This window comes from Ylistrum balloti, unplaced genomic scaffold, assembly GCF_031769215.1.
Source record: "Ylistrum balloti isolate Yb309-2 unplaced genomic scaffold, AGI_CSIRO_Ybal_v1 Utg370214, whole genome shotgun sequence".
NCBI lineage: Eukaryota > Metazoa > Mollusca > Bivalvia > Pectinida > Pectinidae > Ylistrum > Ylistrum balloti.
In genome coordinates this window covers 254,135-269,181 of record NW_026782182.1, presented here as the reverse complement: position 1 = coordinate 269,181, position 15,047 = coordinate 254,135, and the positions used below count along the sequence as shown (strand labels likewise).

Below are 15,047 nucleotides of genomic sequence, written 5' to 3'. Positions count from 1 at the left end.
AAAAGTAAAGTTTGAGTGAAATTGGTCCCAAAGGAACTTCTGTATAGTTCTGAAACAAACAAAACATACAGACATGATTACTTTAGGGCACTAGCCTCTTCAATGAAGGACCCTCTAGCCTTCCTCTCAAAGTTATGGTCTTTAAGTAAATAGCATTCTGTTCTTCCCATGGGCCATTATGATTATGTTAACAAACCAATATGTTGGTACGTTAAAAGTCACATTCCTGGCATAAATCGTGAATGATTCTCATACAGATAATCTTATCTCTACTTGTCACATCACTTACCATATTTATCCTGCTATCAACCCAGGTGGCAAACACAATCTAGAGGAGTAAGCTCAATACAAGACCATGATATAGCATTTGCTGACTTTTTTTGCAAACTGAATTACCAGTAGATACAGATGGGCTTATTATCAGACATGGACCAAAGTTTACCTATGATGGAACAGAAAATGACCAAATAAGACAACAGAAAATATACAGTTCATCTTGACATTTTATTGTCGATAATTAAGTGAATGTGATGTGTATGATGTCGATGTCAAATCAGTAGAAACTTTGACAATAAATAATCAAATTGTCTTATACAATGGTGTTTACATTCTCTAAACCACATGTCCATAATATAGGTAACATGTAGCAGTACTTTCATAATAACATATCCCCGCAATACAAAAGCAGTTAACCTGTACCCTCCTCCTAACATCTCCCCACAATACAAAAGTAGTTAACCTGTACCCTCCTCCTAACATCTCCCCACAATACAAAAGCAGTTAACCTGTATTGTCCTTTAAACATCTCCCCACAATACAAAAGTAGTTAACCTGTACCCTCCTCCTAACATCTCCCCACAATACAAAAGCAGTTACCTGTATTGTCCTTTAAACATCTCCCCACAATATCAAAGTAATTAATCTGTACCCTCTTCATAACTTGTTTCCACTTCACAACAGTGGTTACCAAAACCCTCCAGTGGTTACCAGTACCTTCATCATAACCAGTCTCCACAATACAATGGTGGTTACCAGTACCCTCATCATAACCAGTCTCCACAATACAATGGTGGTTACCAGTACCCTCATCATAACCAGTCTCCACAATACAATGGTGGTTACCAGTACCTTCCTCATAACCAGTCTCCACAATACAATGGTGGTTACCAGTACCTTCCTCATAACCAACATCTCAACAAAAGAGTGCATTTAACATTAGACGTCTGTACAAAATAGGATACATGCAATATAGTATAATTCTCAGCACATTCTTGTATTTAGTAAATCTCAGCACATGGTTTTGTTTAACATTAGAATCCTTTATTGTTCAGCACACATATCAGTATTTTATTTATACAGCACTACATAGTGTACCCTTACAGAAGGAATAACCTTCCAAATCCACATCCTTTATAATGTGAATTAAAAGTTCAGTGACAACAGCAATCATTAAAAGTCTTTGTAAAAGCTAAAACATATCTTACAAACAAATTCTGGTTAAACATCAGTTTGTATAATGAAAAATATACAACAAAACTTTTGATTAGACAACTTTTAATAATAAATACTATAGTAGATTCAGAAATGATAAAGACGATGATTGTTTGGTCCCTTTCTGTACAGTACATCTTCACTGAGATCATATACAGAATCAGACATACCAGGAAAAGTTCAGGACATTTGAAGTTTCTGCCTTATTGTAAGGGTAAAATTACAACAATAATGAAACCACAATTGGAGTTTTACCCTATTCTTAAGGTTGAACTTAACACACGTTTAAATTATCAAATAGCTGAATTTATTACAACAGTGAAACCAAACTTGAGGTTCCAACCTTTCCATAAAGGTGAATTTGTTTCAACAATGACCATGAGTTATCACTAATAGTAAATGAATGAAATTTGCCTGGTATGTAGTATAGCTACTGTAGTCTGACCAATTTGTCCTTGTTACATGGACGGTTAGACATGTGACTTTGTCCTTGTTACATAAACGGTCAGACATGCGACTTTGTCCTTGTTCATGGACGGTCAGACATGCGACTTTGTCCTTGTTACATGGACGGTCAGACGTGCGACATTGTCCTTGTTACATGGACAGTCAGATGTGTAACTTTGTTATATAGACTTTCAGACATGGGAGATAAAGAGTAAGACAGCAAGGCCATCACATAAGGTTAATCAGAAAGAATGGTGTGGCAAGATATTTGATGTTTGTTTTGGCATAATAGCCGTTTTGAGATATTTACATCAGGAAGACTAACTATGGAAGATTTTCTCTTTTTCATATCATTGTCTAAAGCATGACTTTGTTAAATGAGCAAGGGCTTCTAGGATTGATCTGTTCATCACAAATCCTTACAGTTGCACAATAGAAGTAATGGATGTTAAATTTTGGCTTCTTTTAGTGCCAGGATGGTATGGACAATGAAAACCATGGATACAGCACACAACTGATCAAAATGCACCAGTAATGACCAATGTTTCCCCAGTTCCAGCCATGAATAGGCAATATGTACAAGGAACTTTCTTTGTCTCAAAAGCTATCAGTTTTACACCACTGGGAAACTTGTACACAGAACTTGGTCAATTAAGATACAACTATGTGCAGAACATCTAAATCAAATGACGAAAATGTACGAAAATGCAACATGCAAGGATGTGAACAGAAATCAGGATGTAAGGTGGAAAACTAACGGCTGATTTCAAGCCTGATTTGATGTAGCCATATCATCAAACACATGATGTAGACCTGTTAGTGACATAACCAAACACAGAGATGTGAAGGGGTGGATGGTTTCATGATAAAACAGACAACAAGAGATATTGTATGGTCCAACACTTGTTGACACTTCAACATCAATACATTAAACTTTTTACACCAACAGATATATTCCCTGTAAAACAATCAAAGTCTTTTACTCTTTCACGCAGGAAATACGTTGATGCTGAATATTTGTTCAGGTATGACACTGACATCATAAATGACAGATTTTGTTACAAGTCTCTAGATAAGTGAGCAATGAATATGATGGCAAGAAAAGTGGATGTTAATTGAAAGACATGAATTTTATTTCTATGATGTTGATCTCTGGCTATTGCATTTTTGTCAATATTTAAGAAATCAAAAACATTTTTATACAAACAATATGAAGTTCATTTTCTTGCGACAATATTTTGACTCTGATGAAGTCTTCAATGTACCCAATTACCAAAAATTATACAAAATGGCTTTTCATATGTAATGCTCTGACTCGCAATACAGTTAAAAAAAAAAAGCCATATAGCCAAGACCTATCAACAACATCATTAGGAAATCTGTAAACAAGGTCCTTATCTCAAAGTTAGGAAATGGGTTAATGAATCTGTATCTGTAACAGTGGACTCAACCTGCCACTGGCTTGTAAGTACAGACAAGACTGTACATACAAACCAACACATATTTACTGATACACACATGTAGGATATGCTAAAACATATATATAATGATACCTGGGCGGTTAACTGTGACAGGACTGTATGTATACATACAAACTGTCACACATACAGGTGTATGTATACATACAAACTGACACATATACAGGTGTATGTATACATACAGACTGACACACATACAGGTGTATGTATCCATACAGACTGACACACATACAGGTGTATGTATACATACAAATTGACACATATACAGGTGTATGTATTGGTACATACAGATACTTACACATGGATAAACTGTATGTATAATGACACCTAGCCCATACCATTAACTTTAATAAACAACTGCAGTAAATGTATGTAACAAAACAATATTATGACTTTGATCAACAACAGTGACCTCTAAATTCGATGACCACAAACATCAGTGCCTTTGAGCTCAGGTTTATCCGTGTAGTGTACAACAGCAGTCAATAAGTGTAACTTGACTATATTGGTCTAGTTACATATTTATCAATGCTTACAACAGCAGTCAGTCACTGTATGTAATTCCATTCACTGTGAGATGACATCTGTGTCCAGTAGTATGCTCGTCTGTGTAGTTTACAACACTGTATAAATTAACACTAGCTCCTGAGATCTTACAAACCAAAAGAGCTCAAAAGCAAGCTTGTTATTATCTGACTACACAGAAAACAAGTAGTTACCAAACACACATCATGATGTTCTGACATGGAAATTGTCACTTCAGGACATAGATATTTATCAGCTGAAACTCATTTCACTATCTGTGTCCATATCTCTTGATGGTTTGTCTCTAGTGAGTGCCACAAGCTGTCCAACACTGTGTCTTGGCACATCTTTCTCAAAGTTAGTCCTCGCTTTGGCTGCCACTTTCGTGGTCTTTTTCACTGAAAAATAAATAGGAAAAACACTATAAAAACAGTTTTATCCACTAGTAACTATTATAACAATATCCTGTATTATACGTTATTAACCAAATAATTTGTATTTTTCAACGGTAATATGTCAATCATTACCAATCATCTTACACATTGAAACACTTGTGAACCTATATTTACAGTTTAGATGAGCAATGATTTAAATCTTCATAGCAAAACTGAAAATTATCGTTTGGATTATGCTGAAATCATTCAGATAGTATCAACTTTTTCTTTTTTCTAACAGTAATAGGAAAAAAATTGTAAAAGGGGAATTTTTTAAACTCGGCTTTAAGAGAATTGCGACAAAAAACTTTTGAGTAAACTGATCATAAACAGACAAACTTTGTCTTTACTAGAAACACTGCCAGACTAATAAAATAATTACAGTCAAAATTTCATATTGGAGAGCTATAACTTAGGTTTATTCTGCCTCTGAAGCATGGTAATACTACCTACTATCTAGATGTCTAATGATATACTGGTACAAAACAAGCAGGTGGAACTGAAAGCTCCTATTGGGGTGGAATGTACTGAAAACATAACCAAAAAAATGTAAAAAAAGAATACCATTGTTTGTGGAGAAAATGTTGAGAGAATTACGTTGTGGCCTTGAGGGGTTAGTAAACCAAAACAAACACAACACGGCACACTTTCAGGATTGACAAAGTCATATGATTGGCAGTCATAGAAATCAGAATCTGTACAAACCTCTCTATAATTATGTGCCATTTGTATAGTTTTTTCTCTCTTCAATAAACTTATCCATGCCAGGCAAAATTTGTACTTAGAAATTATTCATGTTGAAGAATAAAGTAATGCAAGCAAATGTCACAGAGTGTTAGTAAGTACAGCAGAAACATACAGAACTGGTTAGTTGTTATCTCCCTTGAACATTAGTCTTTTTACTACTGTGTAACAAAATTAATGGAAATTTTGGCTTGAAACAAAATCGAGATTTCAGTCAAGGGAGATAACCTTGGGATCATTCTGTCTTTGTAACCAAACCAAACGGAAGCCACTCATGAACACCAACCATGCTGGCAGTTTGAGGTTCTGCCTGTAAGTCAACAAGCTGTCGAAAAGCTTTTCATCTGTAACAAATTGACACACCAACATACATAGCAATTCCAACATCATTTACCCATCACCACAATTATATCATACAATACTGGGTTTCCCAGTCCCTCATAGTAGCATATCACACAACATTGACAACAATTAATTTTCTCACAAAATCTCAAAAACATGCCAAGGGGTTAAAATTTGAGAAAATCTGATAAGGCATATAAAGATCATTTCTGGAAAAAAGGGTATAAATGACAAAGTGTCTAAAATTGATGAATATAGATTCATCACTGATAAGGTGAATGGTAATAATAACTGATGAAGAGAAGAAGAACGGTTATAGTGATTGATGGAGAGAAGAGGAAAGGAAATAGTGATTGATGGAGAGAAGAGGAAAGGCAATAGTGATTGATGGAGAGAAGAGGAAAGGAAATAGTGATTGATGGAGAGAAGAGGAAAGCAATAGTGACTGAAGGAGAAAAGAGGAAAGGAAATAGTGACTGATGGAGAGAAGAGGAAATCAATAGTGATTGATGGAGAGAAGAGGAAAGGAAATAGTGATTGATGGAGAGAAGAGGAAAGGCAATACTGATTGATGGAGAGAAGAGGAAAGCAATAGTGATTGATGGAGAGAAGAGGAAAGCAATAGTGATTGATGGAGAAAAGAGGAAAGGAAATAGTGATTGATGGAGAGAAGAGGAAAGCAATAGTGATTGATGGAGAGAAGAGGAAAGGCAATACTTATTGATGGAAAGAAGAGGAAAGGAAATAGTGATTGATGGAGAGAAGAGGAAGGCAATAGTGATTGATGGAGAGAAGAGGAAAGCAATAGTGATTGATGGAGAGAAGAGGAAAGCAATAGTGATTGATGGAGAGAAGAGGAAAGAAAAATAGTGACTGATGGAGAGAAGAGGAAAGGCAATACTTATTGATGGAAAGAAGAGGAAAGGAAATAGTGATTGATGGAGAGAAAAGGAAAGGTAATAGTGATTGATGGAGAGAAGAGGAAGGCAATAGTGATTGATGGAGAGAAGAGGAAGGCAATAGTGATTTATGGAGAAAAGGGGAAAGGCAATAGTGACTGATGGAGAGAAGAGGAAAGGAAATAGTGACTGACATATGTCAAATTTAGAGTTTATTGCTCACTATTTATCACTGACCCGGTTTAGACATCCATTTGATATCTACATTGTCTACATACTTCTGTATCCTAAGAGATAAGTATGTAAATTGGAGACATGTTTTTGAGGCACCAAGAGTTCCAGGATACAAAAAAAAAAAAAAAAAAAAATAAAAGGGAGACAACTCTTATGTCTGCTGTGATCTGGTAGAGGAATTAATTTCATTTACTTAAAGCATTAATAATCTCATTACATTAAAGGTATCTGGTAATTCCTGTCAACAAAACACAAAATAAAACAAACGCACAAGAAAGATGTTAAAATTGAGCCCAGCACAAATAAACCACAAATAACTTCAAATCAATTATTTTTAATCCAGTCTTAACTGTTAAATAGAAAAGAAATGATACACAGGGGCCTGTACTTACATTGTCGATGTATGATCTCCTCCATACTCTGTTTCTGTTTGTTACTGGTATGAAGCCGTGCCTCTGCGTCCTGTACCATTTTAACCATTAGGTCGTATTTGGACTGGAGAGCAAACAGTTCAGCACGAAGGACTTTGTTCTACAACAGTATCAGATATACCGGTAGTATCATTTCCTATATCGTAAATTCATCAAACGTACATAGCTATATCACGATAAATGAAAATTACAAAATGTGTTAGTAGTTAACAAGCTCAAAAAATCATGCTAGATTTCATGTACTGAACAGTAAGTCTAACTTGGTCAGTTTGTGATGAACCTCTGGTCAGTTTGTGTTGAACTTCTGGTCAGTTTGTGTTCAGGATCTAGATAGGTTTTGTTGAGCATTTGATTAATTTGTGTTCTGGACCTTGTCAGTTTTGTTCAGCCTCTGATCAATTTGTGTTGAGGGCCTAATCGGTTTATATTAAGCCTCAGTTTGTGCTGATCAGGTACCTACCTCAGCGACAGCTTTGGTGTCACTGCCACTTTTAGGGAGCTGGGTTGTCCAGAAACAACTAATGAGAGATTTCTCCTCATCGAGACAGATGCGAAGGTTTTCAGAGCTCAGGGAAAGTTCCTTCAGGGTACTGTATTCCACACTCTGTAATACAAACACAAGTGGTATTGACACTAGCAGTAAGCACATCCTACATTAAAACACAAACCTTTAATCTTAATGTCACCTGACTGCAGGAGCTAACACTGCTGCTGGCATGAATAAAGTAACCTGTGTGGTAATTTTACAGTCCCTAGGTTTATTATACCCAAATTGCAATGGTTCTTTTCTCAATATGGTTCTATACATTTCTGGTTGTAAGGACTCTTTTGACTTGACAGACACAGCTATCTGCATCATTTTTCACAATGATATCATCAATTTCTCATTGTAACCTCATTTCTAGACTAAACATGATCTTATGGAAAAACCTCAGTATGAGAATATTCTCTCAAGAAAACCCTGCGTGTTAGAAAATTCTCCCAAGAAAATGCTAACATGATGCAGTTCTCCCAGAAAAACCCTCATTGTGAGAAATTCTGGAAAGACAATGAAGCCATTACAACACATTACATAGTGTCTGTAAAACATCTATGTCCTCACTCACAACAAATAAGTATCCATGTTTTATATTTAAACAGTAATTGTGACCTTGACCTTAGAACTTTGAATACAAACTTAGCTTAGGTGTTGTTGTAGTCAACCTCCATATTAATTAAATCAAAAATATATACCATGTTTTCCAGATTATAAGCTGTACAAGTATATAAACTGCAGGGCCAGCTTTTAGCGATTTTTTCAATTTGATCCACACATAAGCCACACTGGAATATAAGCTGCACTCTTTCTTATGAAAACATGTACTGATTTCTTTCTGTTTTTTCTTTCTTTTTCTTTTATTGTTTAACCTGCCGATTTCTTTACCATCCAAATGTTAGCTGCATTGGTATATAAGCCACACGAGCAAAACAGGTGTGGCTTATAATCCAGAAAATAATCCAGAATGAATGGTAGTTATAATAGAGATTCAGAACCAGACAGGACAGATATAGGTAACACTACATGTCCCTCATAAAACAGTAGAGTAAAAACAGTTGTGGGAAAATTCTCATTCTGAGAAGATGGAGTAAACTTCCACATGTTACCATGCATCTACTTCTTAACATGCACTGTAGATCATTATATAGCAGTAATAAAACCATGCTGGGGGCAAGTACACATGCCTCATCGGGGTAAAGCTTGAATACAGCGGATGAATAATTTAACAAGAATAAGTGGTTTTCTCAATTTAATACTGAAGGGAAGAAACTAAGGTAACAATTATTTTATCAACTACACATTTGATAATAAATCTAAAATAAGTCCATTAGGTCTGTTCTTCTTGGTTTGCAGTATGTTATTGAAACTGTCCACAAAGGCAGGTTACATAAAGGATGATTGGGAAACATCTACCAATTCAATCGGACTGGTCAAATATTTTATGATGTTATTTTTAGTGACATAAATGTCATTATGTAGCTGAAATTGTTACTCCTTAACATAATCAAATTTGTGAGTTATGAGATGTGGATTGGTTGGTTACAGATTTTTCATCTCCATAACTGTTCCCATATGACAAATGTTGATATTCTGTAGCTTAGACCATATATGATACAGATTGATCTGCATTACCATTGAAATCTGCCATCTCACTTAGTGGACAGTTTCACGATATGTTGTAAATGTGGATTGAACTAACTATATCAGACTCCTTTTTGATCATTGCTGACTGTAAACCACTCACATTTCCCAATACATCTATTTTTATTTGAATTCTGGAGTGAAGACAATTCAAATATCATACATGGTTGGTTGTTTTCCTTTTTTATATCGATTTAAAACCTTATATCAACAAGATAACACGAAACATGACATTATCCCCCGTGCCCTGCTGTTGAAAAGAAAAATGCACAATCACATATATATGTTAATCACACAAGTTTAATTTCTATTTGTTGATATGAATTGTTCCATACAAAGTATTTAAATGGAAAACTTAGCAAAAGATAATACTAGTGTAATAAGTGTAAAAAGTTTTGAGCAATTCTCTTGAATGGTTTCAGTTTTGGCTATGTTTCCATGGTAACAGAAAAAATATAATGGACGGACGGAGCCCAAAATAATATCCCTCGCAAACAAGTTTCACGTGGGATAGTAATGAATAACCATTAGAAGTAAGAAGACACAAAAATAGAGTGATTATCAGTGTGTAACTGCTAACATATTAAGGAGTCTATGATCAACACTAACACACTTCTGGCAGGGACAGTAATATTATGTTTGCCTCTTAAAAGAAAGCTATTACATGTGGAAGACTTTAATAGTGGTAACTGATTGTATATGATGCTATACAGGTAAGCAGCTGTTAATACTACCTAATAGGCCTACTTTACATGTGATAAAGAGTAACTCTTTAGCATAACACTTTACCACATGTGTAAAGTTAGGCCTATCATTGTAATGTGCATGCAATAATATCAGATGAAATTATATATCTCCCACTCACCAGCTACTTCTAATTCAATACCATATCATTACATCACTGAATCTGATTAAAATTTATATCAACACTACTGAGATGATGTCCTGACACCAGGGAGCATGCATGGTAAATACCCCAAGCTATGTTTGTTACAGGAGTTAGAATCATGCATACATTATCAGGGAAAGCATGACTTGTTCTAATTTCTATACCTTAATCAGCTGAAAATAAAGAATAACAAATGTAAGTAAATGTATCATACTGCTTTGATTTATCTGTAATTAGAAAATCAATTTACCAATTCATATTCTATAATTTCAATCAATACATATATATGAAAAATAATAATGGAGTTCACTGTCTGCTTATTAAACAATACTGAATGATATATTTAACCTATAAGATACAAGGATTCAAAATACAATATAATATATATCACTGACTCCTTCATATTGTCTTACCTCAGAGGTTGGCATGGTTTTGAAGACTCGCAGTCTTTCTTTGATTCGGGCCTCAATGCCCTTCAACACCGACAACGTCTCACAGTTTTCCTTTTTCAGTTTTTCATAATCGTCAAGTTTTCCAACAGCAAATAAACACCGTAGATCTGAGTCTACTTTGATACCTGTCAGATCTGAGGAGAAATGTATTACACACATGTAACATATTTTGTCCTGTATATGTTACAGAAAACTGACTTTAAAACTATCCAGATAGCTTTCATCAATTAATTCTACAACAATGCAATATTCAATTTGTTACAAAAAGTCAGAAAAAAACGTTAATGATGCAGTATTTCTGTTCTCTTTGAATAAAGTTGAGGGCAATGTTATTAAGAGACTTTAACAATAATTGTAAGAAGGAACTAGACCAGATTAGAGAAATGGTCTACATTTAACCGAGGTTTACACCAGTGATGAGCCCTTGCCTGAAAAAAATTTTATACCTGAGAGCTGTTTCTATGTTGTTTATATCATACAGCAAAAAGGTTACAGGAATAAGCAGAGTCATCCCTGAGACGTATTACCATTGTATCAATACAGAACAAGACAAAACATCAAAGACATGGTTACTTAATATGAAGAAAGAAATACTGAAGAGTAAGTAGGATTTAATGTGAAAATTCCCAGGTCATAACAGAGCCAGATTATAACTAGTACCTGCAACAGAACTAGGGGGGTCGTCTACATAGTAGGATAAATTTCCTTCAGACATCACTGGCCGTGAGGTACATCCAAATTTAGACATGTCAACAAGCGACTGGTGCAGAGTGCCACCTGGTGAAGACTGAGATACACACAACTCCCTCTGTTGGCTGAGCATGACACTTTCTGAACACATGGGTGGCCATGTTGATATACCAAAGCCTGATAAAGAGGGTGTGTCACTTGGGCAGGAGACTGTTATGTGTGAAGAAATCAAGAGTTAAGAACACGCACACTACAAGCTAGAAGCCAAGACCACTTCATGTCTCATCCTACACAAACTTTTATACAGTCTCTCAAGTCTGTTAGAAATAGATCTTCACATAAATTAGTCAGTAGTACAATGATCTTCTTCAAGTTTATAGACTAGTATAGATACTGACTTGATCAAGTCTACACATTTTCCCCTTTATATTTGAGAATATCGAATTGAAGGTTTATCATCTTTGCCCATTCACATTAATTCATCTTTAAATAATAGGTCCAGCAAGTAATTAATTTTTTTTATATTACTGTTTTAACATCACAGATCAGTTGGAAGTGGTCTTGGTCCCTAGATGTCAGTCTCAATCAGAAATGTTTAGTGAGATGAAAGGTGAGAGAAGATAGTCAATCACTTTTGTGTAATTACATTTACATATTATAAGACCTGTATTGGAAATTTAAAAATCCAGTTAGAAAGACAGCTAAAAAGCAATATTAAAATTCGATTGAAATAATGATGTGTTCACTGGCACTACATTTGTAAACCACATGAGAGTCAGGACGATCATTTCTTTGTTGGAAACAGGTATACAGAGAACCCACTAGTAATGTATAGATCCTATATTCTGGTACAGCAAAAATTTCATGGTTATACAATAATATGCATTTTATTTGGCACTTATTTTACTGGAAAAATCTTGTACAAGAATTCTAATAGTTCTATGATCCATTTCAGTTTTCATTTTGTCATTTTGTGGCTGTATAATTGTGTAGATCAAGAGTATCCAGGAATTCAACCAACATACACCTACACAAAACTTAATGATTTTACAGCAAGTCCATAAAAAAGCTCACTGCCTACAGGATATCAGGAGAGAATGAAAAGTCATGTGAAGTCAACAACATCATCATGATTTCATGTGGTTTACGACTCCTAGTATTACACACTAGATTAGGAACACACAGTGCTTAGGAATCAAACTTTCTGGTAACTTAGTTACCTATCATAAAATCACAAGTTTTTCATCTGCCTGTTTTAATACATCCTACAATATATCATCAGTGAAAGAAAAACATAGAGAAATATCCCAAATTATAGAAGTTAGGACACATCAATAAGTGCAACACAGATTAGAGGACACAGTACAAGTACACATGGAAATTCCTCTACCTGGATATAATACAACAAGTTCCATGATATGGCTGCCATGGTAACACTTACTTGACATGGTATCACTACCACTGGAAGCACATGACCCACTGTTTGACCTTGACCCCATGGGAGCATGATGGCTCTGAACACGTCTAATGGCCAGTGCTCCATTAACATGAGGTCTTTCTGGACTGGGCTGACCATCTGGTGCATCAGTTCCTAAGGGAACACAAGGATTTAATTTTATGCTTGTTGCTGTCATATGTAATATATAGTATTATATATTTATCATTGTTATAATATCGTTTTAGCATTAGAGTGTGTAGGACTGATTGTTATAATATAGTTTTACCATTAGAGTGTGTAGGACTGATTGTTATAATATAGTTTTAGCATTAGAGCATGTAGGACTGATTGTTATAATATAGTTTTACCATTAGAGTGTGTAGGACTGATTGTTATAATATAGTTTTACCATTAGAGCATGTAGGACTGATTGTTATAATATAGTTTTAGCATTAGAGCATGTAGGACTGATTGTTATAATATAGTTTTAGCATTAGAGTGTGTAGGACTGATTGTTATAATATAGTTTTACCATCAGAGCATGTAGGACTGATTGTTATAATATAGTTTTACCGTTAGAGTGTGTAGGACTGATTGTTATAATATAGTTTTACCATCAGAACATGTAGGACTGATTGTTATAATATAGTTTTACCGTTAGAGCATGTAGGACTGATTGTTATAATATAGTTTTACCATTAGAGATTGTTATAATATAGTTTTACATGTGTAGGACTGATTGTTATATAGTTTTACCATTATGTATAGTTTTATAGCATTAGAGTGTGTAGGACTGATTGTTATAATATAGTTTTAGCATTAGAGTGTGTAGGACTGATTGTTATAATATAGTTTTACCATTAGAGTGTGTAGAACTGATTGTTATAATATAGTTTTACCATTAGAGTGTGTAGGACTGATTGTTATAATATAGTTTTAGCATTAGAGTGTGTAGGACTGATTGTTATAATATAGTTTTACCATCAGAGCATGTAGGACTGATTGTTATAATATAGTTTTACCGTTAGAGTGTGTAGGACTGATTGTTATAATATAGTTTTACCATTAGAGTGTGTAGGACTGATTGTTATAATATAGTTTTAGCATTAGAGCATGTAGGACTGATTGTTATAATATAGTTTTAGCATTAGAGTGTGTAGGACTGATTGTTATAATATAGTTTTAGCATTAGAGTGTGTAGGACTGATTGTTATAATATAGTTTTAGCATTAGAGTGTGTAGGACTGATTGTTATAATATAGTTTTACCATTAGAGTGTGTAGGACTGATTGTTATAATATAGTTTTACCATTAGAGTGTGTAGGACTGATTGTTATAATATAGTTTTAGCATTACAGCGTGTAGGACTGATTGTTATAATATAGCTTTAGCATTACAGCGTGTAGGACTGATTGTTATAATATAGCTTTAGCATTACAGCGTGTAGGACTGATTGTTATAATATAGCTTTAGCATTACAGCGTGTAGGACTGATTGTTATAATATAGCTTTAGCATTACAGCGTTTAGGACTGATTGTTATAATGTAGTTTTACCATTAGAGTGTGTAGGACTGATTGTTATAATATAGTTTTACCATTAGAGTGTGTAGGACTGATTGTTATAATATAGTTTTACCATTAGAGCGTGTAGGACTGCTGTCCTTCACTGTGAAGATATTGGTGGTTGTAGTGGTGACTTGTCTAGGACTTGCTTGGTGTAGCAGGTGTTCCTCAAGTTTCTGTCGGAGGGCATTGTTAGTATCGATGCATCTCTCCAGTTGGACACGGAGATGTCGGATCTCTGTCAGGAGTTCCCGGATGTCAAAACCTCCCAGAGGTTTATTGCTGTTGTCTGAATATCAGGAATAAAAGCATCATAAATAAAAACTGAAAGTAATTTCACACACACAGTACAGTGAATTCTTTCTGTCATTAATCACAACAGCCCTCAACCCAACAACTTCAAAATATTAACATCAACTTCCTTAAAGTATTGTTTCTTTATGTGGAGTCTATTCAGTTTTGAGATAATCTGACTTCAATTCATATTGATGAAAAGTTAAAAACATGATTGGGTGATAAAGTACCTTCAGCTTGCAGTTTTTCATACACGCTTAGTTCCAGTTTGAGAGTCTTGTTTAAGTCTTGGTTCTCTTGAGCTTTCTCTAACATTGTATTCATCTCCTGCTTCAGTCTGTTAACACAAAACATCATAAAATGAAGGGAGATAAATGTATCAGTACAATCCTGACAGATCAGCAAAGGCTCCAAGGGGGTTGGTATTGGGGGTTGGGGGCGGGGTAGGGTTTGGGGGGTGTTATCAGGACTCTTTTAATGAAGCAAGAATACTGATAGTTTTGGAAATGCATACAC

General features: G+C 34.9%; 1 protein-coding gene across 1 annotated transcript in view; it reads right to left on the bottom strand.

Moving 5' to 3' along the window:
- Nucleotides 1-490: 490 nt before the first annotated feature.
- Nucleotides 491-15,047, bottom strand: part of LOC132551761 (myomegalin-like) — a 54,066-nt gene continuing 39,509 nt past the window's right edge. The window contains 9 exon segments of the mRNA XM_060215894.1: nucleotides 491-4,339; nucleotides 6,987-7,125; nucleotides 7,486-7,629; nucleotides 10,258-10,266; nucleotides 10,507-10,679; nucleotides 11,206-11,445; nucleotides 12,677-12,826; nucleotides 14,311-14,526; nucleotides 14,762-14,868. Coding sequence (XP_060071877.1) covers nucleotides 4,194-4,339; nucleotides 6,987-7,125; nucleotides 7,486-7,629; nucleotides 10,258-10,266; nucleotides 10,507-10,679; nucleotides 11,206-11,445; nucleotides 12,677-12,826; nucleotides 14,311-14,526; nucleotides 14,762-14,868 — 1,324 coding nt within the window. The 3' untranslated portion in view covers nucleotides 491-4,193.